We start from the raw sequence: 12,394 nt of genomic DNA, 5'->3' as shown, positions 1-12,394 counted from the left end.
TAAAAGTATAAGACGTTTTAAGAATTTTTCCTTTTTGACTCAGCCTTCATTGACAACTCTGTGGTACTAAACAAACTGTGTTTCTTGTTTTAAGCTCAGTTTGTCAATGTGCACTTTTTGGTGTGAATGAGAACTCTGGTGTAAGTTGCTGTTAGGTTCAGAATCACAGACTCCTCTTTTCAGGGGAAGTACTTAAGGGGATCATCTTGAAGCAATCTGGAATAAGCACTTGCATACTATCTAACAGTCTGGCCTTCAGGGTTACAGTCTTCCTTGTTTTTCACAAAGAAGGAGCAACATGCTTTTTGAATTAGTTCATTTGGGGTAAATGGAATTTTGTAGTTGACTCATCAACATCACTGGGACTTAAGCAAAATATAATTTGAACTAATATTTAATCAGTCTTCCCACCATCTTACTAAAATAAACAGCAAAAGTTGAGTAGAAGGGATGGTGTTTTTTTCCTACAGGTGGTTTCATCGGATGCCTTACAACACTGAGTTCCTCTTCCTGCTTTGTTTTATGTCAAATTAAAATGGGTGTTGCTTCTGGGGAATTAAGCAATTAACATCACAGCTGTTCATGAGAAGCATGATGGACAGTGAAGAGTACCAAGTGAAGTTCAAATCAACATGTAACTGTTGAGGCTGGAGCTGTTGAAGATCAGGAGATCTTATGTGATCTGGACCAAAACCTCTTAAGCTCATACATGGGAAATAAAACTTGACATTCAAAAGAGAAGTCCTCTGCAAGAATTGCTGCAGTGTGAGAAGGGTGTGCAATGGTGGGTCTCGGTTCCTATGGGCTATGGAGTGGTCTCTTCTTATGAAGAGCTGTTGTAAATCACTAGGTAACAGTGGGAGACACTCTGGGTGAGGTATGAGGAGGATCCTGGCTGTGATGTTTGGGGCAGCCATGCCAGTCAGGAGAACTACAAAAGCTGCAGGAAATTCCTGCAAGATGTGCAGAGTGACACTTGTGTCAAATAACTGCTGTTAGTGGGAGGTTGAGACCTGAACTGTTAAGACCTGAAACTGTTAGGATGTTACCCTTACAGAATGTAATCCTTACAGAATGAAAGTCTTTACTTTGGATGGTCCAAACTTCCATGAGAGAAATAGAAGATGTTGGTAAAGGGAAGCAGGAGTAGTGCAAGAGCTTCATCTTTGAATAACTTATTGAGTGTTAGGTCACTTAAGATCACTCTTTGCACATGCACCAAAATGACACTAAAAGTATTTGGCACCCTTTCTGTGAGCCTGTTTAAGATGTGGTTCCTTCGGCAGTCCTTAAATCAGTCCCGTTTTCCTCATAATCCATAGCCAGGGCAAGGTCCCTCTCAGAGGATGCATAATTCACTTCTGGCTGGTTACTAATGTGTAGTTTTTGCGGTGTTTTTTTCTTCTCCTAAATGGCACCAGCACAATAAAGCAAGCACTGTGATCTTGTTTCTGTGCTTGGTAATGGACCATGCATTGTTCATGTATACCTTTACCAGGTTCTAAATCTTGCAATAAACATGGATGTTAAAACATCGTGGCTTTTTCAGGTTTACATTGAAAAATGGAAAGGTAATAAGTCTAGCCCTAAAAACATGAACAGTTCTGATGTGAGTAGTATTAAAGAACAAAGTATGGATTCTTCACTGAAATCTGCTTGGATTTTTGTTGCACTAAAACTTGTGCTAGGGATAAGGTAGTGGGATAAGTGATAGAGACAAAACATGAATGGCAGAGGCAGTTCTGTGGAGGTGCTGTGTGGTAGCCTTGAAGCAGCAGCTCTGCATAGACTGTTCATGATGCATATTGCTTGAGATGTCAGTCCTGCAGATGCCAGGGTACAAAAGAATTCTTTCCCAGACCAGCAGGGACTGTTCAGTATTTTAACAGGGCCATGCTTTTGTTAAAACTTGCACAATATAACTGCATATTACTATGATTATTCTTGCAGACTGTTGAAAATTCTTGTCCTGATAACCAGTGAGCAAAATTGCGTAGACTAAACTAGCTCATTAGATGGTCTGTCGTCTTAAATTCTGAAGGTGGAACATTCTGTCCTCGGGTACATGAACTTTTGCTACCACAACTAACATGTAGGGAAAATGAGGACTTTTTTTTAAAGATAGGCGAGTTGCTACTACTTGTTGGATTTTTTTTCTCTCTTGTGAAGTAAAACTGGGGATCAAAGGAATAAACTTGCTTTCTGGCAGACTGAATGTGGCATTTAAAACTTTTTGGGAGCTCTGTTGAACCAATTTACAAACTAAAATGGCAGTGCTTAATTCTGTGCTTGGAAGTCTTGCTGAAGTATTTGACTTGTACAAGTACTTAGTAATGAACTGGACACATTTTAAGGTTGCATGCCTAAAGCACAGTAATTATGCAGAAAATAATGGACTTTCCAAGGAGGTATAATAATAAAGGCTAGTCACTGTCCTAGACTACTTTGAAGGTCTTGGTATTCTATGCTTTGAAGTTTAACCATTTCCTTAACTCTGCTGCTGAGATACGTATCCATACCTTCAGATCAAGCTGCAGGGCTGGGGCCAATGCAACATTCCCACTGCACAAGGAGAGATTGCTGAGGGCCAGTCTTACAATAAGAGCCAAAGGGCTTTTGTTTGTAGTACACAAAAAATAAAGAAGCACCATCCTTGTTCTTACTTCTCTGTGCCTGCATCCCTCTGTCCCTCCCTAAGGTCTGGAGAGTTGGGCCATGCAGGTGAAGGCAAGCTGGCTGTGAGCCTCACACACTGTGGTGAAGGTGTCAGTGATGGGGACCAAAACAGTGCTGGCTCCTTGTCCAGACTATTCTGCTTTCGCTCTCTGTAAACACACTCACCAGAACTGGAGTCACTGTTCATACCATTGAAATACAAAATGAAAGCTGTGAAAAGACTTGTCTCTGTGTGACTTAGCTAGTAAACAATGTAAAAAGGGGACGGAGGCTTTTGTTTCCTGCACTTGGCCAAATCTGGCAACTATGCTCTTGTTCAGACTCGCAGGCTAGGAAATGTTGTCTTGCCTTTTGGTGCTGGCATGTTTCAATACCCTTTCATATATCTCTATAAATATACTTTGTGCATTGTTTACTATGGAGATAGTATTGATAGAGAAAAACGCTTTGAGGTAAAACTGTTTGTAATTCTCTATTAGTGTGTACATTTTTTTTAAATGCACCATTTGTTTACCTCAATTAATTTAATGGAATGGACCAATAAATGTATTAAAAGATGACTCCTTTACTTAGAATAAAGTTTCATTTTTTTGCAGCCTTCACCATTGAAATTATGTGTGTGCTTATTTTGCTGAGCAGCTCACTGTCTTAATGCAGAAATACCCTCTTCCTAAAATTTTGTGCCACAGTTGATCTAACTGGAAGTCATCTGACCTCTTGCTGCATTACTTCTGGTACTGAAAGTGAAAGATCTGAGGAAAGATTATGTATGTGGCAGACAGGGTGGCAGCAACTTCCTCAGAGCAACAGGTTGTGTAGTGATGAACCAGCTTCTGCTTACTGTATCCCTTCAGCTTAACTAAAGCTGCCTGATTTGCCTCCAGATTATTTTAGTTATTAAAGGGCTTTTAATTTCCCTTTACTTAGTCCAGGACCGCGGAAGCCACTTAATCTTAGTTCAATTAGCAGGTAAGGAGATGCATCCTTGTGAGACACTCCAGACTTCTAACTCATGTTTGGATTTATGTGACATCATCTCATGCTAGTTGCTGTATTGTACGAGGTTCCTTTCCAATCCAGATTAAAGCTGAGGTAATAAGGTAACTATTAGGTGGTGTCAGTGTCCCTACACCTGCATAAAATCTGTAGGAGCTGTGTGCTGCACTTACCTGTTCTTAACCTGTTACAAGAGTAGCACATTGTGGTGGTGTGAGCTGAAACACCAGCATTACCTGTTGAATCTTCGTCCTCACATGAGCTCTGTTGAAGCACTGTCCAAGGACAGTGGGACAATCTCCTGGAAGTCAGGGTCATGAACATCTGTTCAGGGGTGTTTTATTGTAGGGATTACAAAACTTGTATTCATCTTACATACTTTTATGGTGGTATTTCTCTATTTAATGGTCTTTTATGTAACATAAATTGGGCTGATGACATCTTCTGTAGCAGGTGGAAAGCTGGTGTGCTCTGCTAATGGCCCTGTGCACATGACATGTGGTTTGCAGCCCCCTGTTTCATCAGCCAAAGTCACAGAACTGCACTGAGGTTTCTGAATGAACAGACAAGAAGAAGATAATGGAAAACCAATCATCTGCTTTCCACTTTCCACACTGAAAGATGTGTCTAGAAATGCCATTTTCATTTCTAGCCTGAATTCTTGTCCCTTCTTGGTGTTGCTAACCAGCCTAGCAAAAAGCAGAATGCTCTGAGGACTGCTGGTGTGCAATATCCAGTGTACATATGCTGCAAGATGAGGTACTGCAGAAATAACAAGGCAAACATCACTTCTGTGTGAGCTTAGTGGCTGAGAGGCTGTGGGATGCTGTGAAATGGAAATACAAATGCCATGCATCCTGTAGTGTTGGCAACTGTAAAGGCAAAACCTTTGCAAACCTTCCATATTGGTAGAGTTGATAACGACCAAAAGATGCCTCTGCTACTCAGTCAGAATCTGAAGGGAGCCAGTGGTTGACCGTTGTTTGATAGCCACAAAGCTGTAAACAACAACACAAATGCAGAGTTAGCAAACTACTGTCTCAAACTGCCGTTTGCTCTTTCCACATCTGTATCTTACACTTTGCCAGGGTGTCTGGAGCTGGCTGAGTGCTAATGTGATTCCTCTCAATTATCTGCCAGCCTCTCTTGTGTATAAGCAATGACATTGGCACTATTTGTTGTCCCTCAGCCTTTAAGTCTTAAGAATCCATGTTTGTGCTGATAAGGGTATTAACTTCTACTTGGAACCTGTATTAAAAAGCATTTAAACAGCTAGCAGTGACCCCTGTTAAAGTGAGGGTTGTACATAAGAAACAAGTATTTTATGTCTGGGAGATTATGAGGAGGAAAGCAGAGCCAGGGCAATGACTATGAAGTAGCCTTCCCCACACTAGTAGTTCTGAAAGCACCAGTTGTCAAATCTCCAGAAAGCCTTTGGTGCTCTGGATAAAACAGGTGGTGGTGGAAGAGCTTTCCTGAGTGTTGCTTTTTCTTCCTCTCTGAGTGGTGCTACTGAAGTCAGTATACATAGTGCTTTTAGAGTTTCTACTACTATACTACTATTACTTTCTTTAAGCTGCAGCAGAGCTAGGCACAAATTTTGCCTGGAATCAGGCATTAGCTATCCAGTATGTGCCTTGTGTCTGAATGAAAATGTTGTTGCATGGATTAAATACTGACGTTATCACCGTTCATACAGAAAGAATCTTGCTGTTACTGGTAATGCAATAAACTGGAGAGTCTTGGGGAGGGTCTAATGGACAAGAAGAGATTTGGAGGGAGAACCTTCAAAAATTCTGTAAAAGTAGATTGAGAGGTTGTTTCAGCTTTCACTTTTCAAATTAAGCTCAGTCTGTGCTTAAAGTTTGTTCTTGAAATTGTACTTCTCAGTCACTCCATAGTGGTACTGTTGGGCAAATTCAGTGAACCAGAAAAGTAACCATTTCCTTCATTGTGGTAGTGGTTTCTCCTTGAAACATTTGAGGGAGACTCAGATTTTTCTATCACAATGAGTAAGTAACATATAATGGATTTAAAAAAACCATTTTACTTTGTGTAGGATTATTCCTTCATTCTACTTACTACTATTTTTGCAGTAACAAACACTTATATTTGTGTGAATGCTTTGTCTCCTGGGATTATTAGCTGTTAAACTGCCAAATACTCTTCCTACAGCAATTCACGTTACATTAAACAAAAATAACATTAAAAAAGCTACTGACTAGATATTGCAACTTCCATTCTTTGAATCTCTTTGACATTTGTCAACTCATTTTTGCAAGTTTCTTTTTTTCTCCCATTTTTTTATTTTTAAATTAAATTGGGTTTTTTTGTGGGGTTTTTTTTCATTTTTGCCATAAGTGTTATACATGTTACACCTAGCATTGGGAAGCACAAAGAAAATACAGAGTGTCTTTTTGAACAAAACCTCTCATATTTCTTACCTTAGAGGGAGGAGAGTCAGGCAGCCAACTAGAAAAGACAAAATGAAGCAGAAGCTGCTGTACCAGTCCAGTGTGTTTTGATAGATCTTGTTGTAGACTGTAGATGTCACTACTCCTGTGGTGACTAAAGACAGCTGCAGCAGGACAAACACCTTACCTGTAAAACAAGAACATGGTTTGTTACTGGAGGTTAAAAAAACAGCTGTGGTACCTCCCTGACAAATCCAGGATCACAACTGTGTAGTCATTGCTTCACTAATACCAGATGACATGAGCTTGCATCTGCTTCTGTTCTAGACCAGAATTAAATAATTTTTCCTTTTAGGTGTGGGACAAAAGATCCAGCTGGAAAAGTGTCTGCCTAAACAGACATATCTACCTACATATAAAGGTAGCTGCTTGGAAGAGCAGCAATGAACTGGACAGTAAGTGCTCCTTTCCCTAGGAGGTAGAAAAATAGTCCAAACATCTTCAGGACAGGAGAAATTTTAATCAGGGTCTGCTTCTGGCCTAGGCCAGAAAAGTAGTTCACGGGGTTGACATTATAATAATGCCTGAAATGGGGATGTGTGTGTGATTTGTATGATATTTCCATGTGGAAGAAAGGCAGAAACTGAATTCTAGTTGAAACCACTCTTTACTGAAGGATTTCTGTCTTGGTAAGTGGGTGAAGTAACCCAGCCCTGCTGGGATCTACAGACTGGGGGCAAGGTCAGGGCTGTGTGCTGAACTTGCTGCCCTGGTAGCCTTCTGCAGCCACTCAGCACCAGCAGCCACCAGCTAAGGAGACCAGACTGCTGCCAGAAGGCAAGGGCTGTTCTGCTGCTGGGTCCTGCTCGCGGTCTGCACTTGACACCATCGTCACATGCCGCCTGTATGGCCCAAGGTGGAGGTTAAAAAGGTTGTGATTTATAGTGATCGATTAGGGGTGTGAGCTGTGCTATTTGTGGCAGGTAGATGATTTTGCTACAGTGCAAGCTGAGGGAGCACAAGCAGTAGGAATGAACTGGTGACAGAGCAGTGTCATACCCATATGGCAGAAAAAAAAGGATTTAAAGGATGGCCGAGGGGATGTATGGAGGAGGTATGAGCAGTTGTGGGCCTGTGGTGCTATTTGAATGAATGCCCAGTCCTGTCTCTTGTGCCTAAATATGGGTCATTGGGGTAAAAATGGTAGCCTTCAATAGGCTGTTGTAAAAAATATTTTACAAGTTTTTAATAATTTTTTTAAAGGAGAAGAATTCCTGCTGCTGTTCCAGGAAGGGTCAATTTTTATACAAAGGTTATTCTTCGTAGTTAAATAAGGTCTGACAGGAACAAACTGCCAAATACTTGAAGAAATGTTCAGAGAGCATAACTTAAAAAAGATGAAAAAATCCATCTTTCCCAAAACTGTAAGTAAAAGAAGCCAGATATAAGTGGCGTGAATATCACAGTGCTTCAACTCGATGTCCTGCTTTTCTTGGTTCTCCCTGCAGTACTGTGTTTTTGAGCAGCACTTCAGCTATTTACCCTGCCTTTGAACTATGCACTGATTGTAATCTTTTGAAGTGTGTGATGAAAATTCTGTGGATAAATGATGATGCAACCAAGGACAAGACGACTGGATATGAGAATCTTGTCCAGCAAGTTTCTCTGCTTCTCCCTTCCTGTTTGTGGTATCATCTCTTCTGGTATTATTGCACAAAACACAGATTGCAGCAATAACTCACCCTTCTCTTTGTACTCTAAGCTGAATAAAGGGATTTCATGGCATTTTGAACAGTAAGGTAACCAAAATACTCACCATAGGATGATCCTTCGACATGCTTAGACAACATGGACCTGATGGTTGGTAAGGGGATGAGGGCGAAGAGCATCACTGCACGTGCTGTAATGCAATGAATTTTGAGTTATCACCACTACCCACTCTGTCACCCAATAAAACCACTGCTTTTGAAGATTACATGCCGGTGGCTTGGGCAGGCACCTTCATTCACCTCCTCTCATCCCTTGAGTGCTAAAAAGACGTAGGTCCTCGCTTCCTTCAAGGCAGATAAGCCACCTCCCATTAGCAGAGGTACTTTGCCCAAACTAGACATGGTCTCTTGTCAGCCAGACATCCCAGCGTAGATGGGATCCTCACACTTCTTTGAGATAGTGAGGATGATGATTTGAGTCTAACCAGCAGAGAAAGCCCCAGTGCTACACAGCCTTGACAGGAACAGTACCTTTGTAACACTACAGCTGTCTCGTATCTTGCTGCTTCAGCTTGCAGTATTCTAGCCCGTCTCTACTGTGAAAATTTGTAGGGAGCTGGAATTACCTTCCTGTCACCAGAACCAACCTCAGTGAAGACTTGTCCATGTCTAGTGTACCAAGGTGCTTCTGCAATGCAGGGAATAAGCATCCTACATACTGTATAGCAGCATATCTTCATGATGAAGATGAGCTTAATTACTAAACAAGCTGCTTTTTTTTTTTAAATTTTTTTAAAAATTTTTTTAGCTTTTACTTCCCAGCTTGATTGCCTGAACAAACAAGATCTCTTAAAATTTTCACTCAGTGTTTGGCTTAGTACAGAAATACAATATCCGATCATCCTTCCCTTTAGAATAACTTTGTTTAATTTTCAATTTCCCATTCCATGTAGGGACAGACAGAAAAATTGCTTCAGGACATTCATCTCCAGTGTTTTTCTCACTTTCAGAAGCAAAACCTTAAAGCCATGCAATAGACAATATTCTGTCAGATATCTCTGCCACAATGAATGCAGTTCTTAGGTTTTGTTTTTCGTGTTTCATCATAGGTTGCCTCCCAAAAATAAACTTGCCTTTCCTTTATCATGCGATGCTGCCCCATCTATTGTTACCTGTCCCTTAGTAATTTATGTGCAGTGTGAAATTTGTAAGCTACATTTTCTGATACTTTACAGCTGCAATGTTTCATTAAGTTTCCCATCAGCCGTGTCTTCCTATGACAAAAATAAATCACATCTTAAGATGCTCACTTAATAGGAAGCCTTTGCTATTTTGTTTCTGTTGTAGCCTTAAGCCTTACCTCAGAAGGAGCAAGTGCTTCCCATTGATGCAGTGATGTGGCCCAAATAGTACAGGAAATCAGCAACAATTCCCAGTCCCCCAGAGTGTGCTCAGATTGTTCTGCTCAGATCTGGTCTGTGACCAAGTGACGAATTACAAGTCAATGGGCCTTAAACTAATCCTTGGCAGGAGTGTATGCCTCCTCAGGTTATTGTAGGGTGCTGACTCCTCAAGGCAGATGTAGGGGAAGAGGAATAATAAGAATGCTCTCATGCAAATTGCCCATGTGATGGTCTGCCTAACTACCTGCCTAACTCTCTGCTTGCAAACTTGTCATGAGGCAAAGCAAAAAACCTTTCCAGAGATGTTGAAATGCCCCTTTCTCGGGGTGTATTTGTTTATATAAGTGGCTGTTCAACTCACCGATGTAGAACAGGAATGTCCACTGCACGAAGGCCATGATGAGGATGCCAGCACTGAATGATAATACTCCAATCATGATCATGGTAATGTCCCTCAGGTATCTTGAGAACACGAATACCCCTAGGAAACTGGTGATGAAGATCACATATCCAGCAGCATTGCCGTGGCCAATCTCCACAGCATTCCAACTTAAAGGTTCCCTGAGCAAGAACAGTGGCAGTACATTCATTGCACCAACCACAGCAAAGTCATAGAGGATTGCTGCCACAAACAGCAGGATGATGATGAGTTTTGAGGGTGATACTGGATTGGAGATGCTGTCCTCTGAAGGTTGGGAACTCCCTGCTGCTGCTGCTTCTGTGTGGGCTGGTAGCTGACCACCTACCTCCTCTGCACTCTTGGCTTTGGCAGGGCAGGAAGCTGCTGGCTTGGGGACTGTAAGAACAAAAATGCTGTAGAGGAGGCAGAAAGCATAGCAAGCAATGCTGCAGCACACCAGCACGGTGCCTTCTTGATAGCGGTCACTGAAGCCAACAAAGAGGTAGCCAGATGCCATGCTTCCCACAAAGCCAGCAAGGCCATACACCAGCTCAATAATCATGAGCCGCAGAGACCTCCTGCTCTCGGAGGACCCCAGGGATCCCAGAGCCATGATGCCTGCCCAAAGTGTGGTGAAGCCTCCTGTCAGCCCATTGAAGGCAGCAGCCCCATACATCACCTCCACTGGCCAGCCCAACAGGATCAGAAGGAGCAGGAGAGTTTTGGAGCCCAAATAACCAAGAAGAGGGAGGCAGATGGGGATCTTCCGATGCATCCTGTCCCCCAGCTTGGACAAGCCGTAGGCTGACACCAGTGGGCTCAGGCCCAGAACTAGGTTGTAGATGATGTAAAAATTAGATACAGCCTTCTGCTGAGCATCTTCCAGTGTGTGGGAGGGAGCAGTGCTGTTGGTCTGATTGTAGTAGTTCTTCACCACCAGCAGCAGTGCCGTGTCGTAGAAGGCACTGGCCACTTGGGAACCTGCGACCACTGGCTCAATCCATGTCCTCATTGCCGTTATTCCCACCATGCTTCTGGCCACCACCTCTTCTTGGAGAGAGCTGCTTTCAGGCAGATGTGTGTGAGGAAACAGCTCCTCAGAAGCTCTGCTCTGGAGACATGTTTGAAGATGTGCAGCGAAAGGAAAAGCAAAAGGTCTGCCGGGCTGCGCAGGGCCGGAGAGTTGTGCAAGAGATGATCTGGTTGGGAGGATATTTGCACCTCACCTCGCTATGTGTACATACACCTGCACATCCCTGCACTGCTCTGAGCTCTGGCTCACACAAGAGAGGCTTTTGTACAGCCGGAGAACGCCCTTCACTAGCTGACTGGCACTGCTCCTCTTCCTGGTGTAGTTTCAACAGAGGTCAGATGACCCGGGGAATTTCTCTCTCACCGAGTAGGAAGTGAAAATGCCATGATCAAGTAATTACTGTAATTTGGAGTGGTGGTTTGGTTTTTGTTTGTTGGCTTTTGAGTTTGTTTTTTTTCTCCTTTTGGTATCCTTCATGTGTCAGAGGATTCTCAGAGTGGCTTTGGGGGCAGGGGATTGCTATGTGCCTTTTTATCAGGTAATTTGTGAATTCCCCTTACTGCCAGCTCATTTTTCTTTTTTCTACAAAAATATGTCACTGGCTCTTTTGCTTTTACCTGCTGCTGTCTTCCCTGTTGCTGCATCATGCCTCTTATGTCATTGTTGTTTCAATAATTCAGTCAGGAAGTTACACCAAAAAGAAATTAAAAGGGAAAAGGTTTATTTTTAGTTACCTGTCTCCTATGGCTGCCACTCTGCTTGCTGCATCTTTTGGCTTTACAATGTGGAAATTTCCAGGAAGAGGAGAGAAGTCCCAATTTATCTAAAGGTATCAGTAATTTATCCAAAGTGTCCCAGTAATCAGCTAGCTAAGCTGGCAGCTGAGGTGGGTGAGAGTCCACCTCTGGAGAAGAGTTTTCCAGCTCTAGCTCCCTGGGGAGATGGCTGTGCATCTCTGCAGGTGCTTATTTCCACAAACTCTCAAGCTTTGCAGTTTGAAGTCAGCTTCCAATTTTGCTGCTGCCTGAGGGGCAGGTGAAGCAGCCCACACAAGCAGGACCCCATGGGCATGGCAGTGCTGCTAGCCAAAGGCACAAGAAGCTCTTGGATTAGGATATGGTCCAAGCAGGCTGCCAGTGCCAAGGACAATCTTTGCAGTCCCAGCTGCAGGAAGTACTTGGAGGATATTTGGCAGTCTCAAAAATGCTAACTTAAATGATAATGATCTCATTCTGTACTGGTTCAATGAATCATAAAAGGCAGAATAACAATCTGTTCTAGGAAGATTGATGGTCAGTACTTTAAAAAATAAATTTGTGATTAATTTGAAAAAACAATGTTGAAACCTCCATCTGTTGGACTCTTCATTGATTCAGGTGACATTTACTCAATGCCACAGCCCAAGAATTTATTTTTTTCACTCTGCTTGGTTGTGCAATAATTTTTGGCTTATATTTCAATTCAAGGAAGGAAGTTCCAAGATCTAACAGGGAAAGGAGTGGGGAATTGTCTGCTAGAATAATTTGCTCTAGAAAATTTCACCTTCATCAGAGAATTTGTTTTTTTGTTAGACCAAACATCCTAACCAGCTCTAAATTATGTGTTGTTCCAACTGTTGCCTTTTTTTCTTTTCCCCAGATTAGCTGCAAAAGATGTCTAGTTTCTTTAGCTTTTCTCAAGGAGTGGGACATTTTTTTTTTCAGCAAACACTGAAATATTTCCAGAGGATGGAAATTCCAGACAGCCTTATTGAAACCCCAAAG

General features: G+C 42.3%; 1 protein-coding gene across 1 annotated transcript; it reads right to left on the bottom strand.

Annotated features, from left to right (window-relative positions):
• Positions 1–3,221: 3,221 nt before the first annotated feature.
• SLC46A2 (solute carrier family 46 member 2) lies at positions 3,222–10,929 on the bottom strand. Its single transcript, XM_085043330.1, has 4 exons — positions 9,560–10,929; positions 7,903–7,986; positions 6,117–6,273; positions 3,222–4,670 (listed from the first exon to the last, which is right to left on the bottom strand). Exons 1-4 carry the CDS (start codon positions 10,626–10,628, stop codon positions 4,613–4,615), a joined length of 1,368 nt encoding a protein of 455 aa, XP_084899456.1. The 5' UTR covers positions 10,629–10,929; the 3' UTR covers positions 3,222–4,612.
• Positions 10,930–12,394: the final 1,465 nt, after the last annotated feature.

This window comes from Lichenostomus cassidix, chromosome Z (genome assembly GCF_008360975.1).
Source record: "Lichenostomus cassidix isolate B80296 chromosome Z, HeHo_3.0, whole genome shotgun sequence".
In the NCBI taxonomy this organism is placed as follows: domain Eukaryota; kingdom Metazoa; phylum Chordata; class Aves; order Passeriformes; family Meliphagidae; genus Lichenostomus; species Lichenostomus cassidix.
This window is presented reverse-complemented; position numbering and strand designations above follow the sequence as displayed.

Bases quoted from the DNA above. Each gene is read 5' to 3' on its own strand.
- SLC46A2 (XM_085043330.1), bottom strand. From the start codon at position 10,628: ATGGTGGGAATAACGGCAATGAGGACATGGATTGAGCCAGTGGTCGCA. The intron at 6,274-7,902 runs GTGAGTATTTTG...CTTGTTTTACAG, and splicing joins TGTCGAAGGATCATCCTATG to GTAAGGTGTTTGTCCTGCTG. The intron at 4,671-6,116 runs GTAAGAAATATG...TGTTGTTTACAG, and splicing joins CTGACTCTCCTCCCTCTAAG to CTTTGTGGCTATCAAACAAC.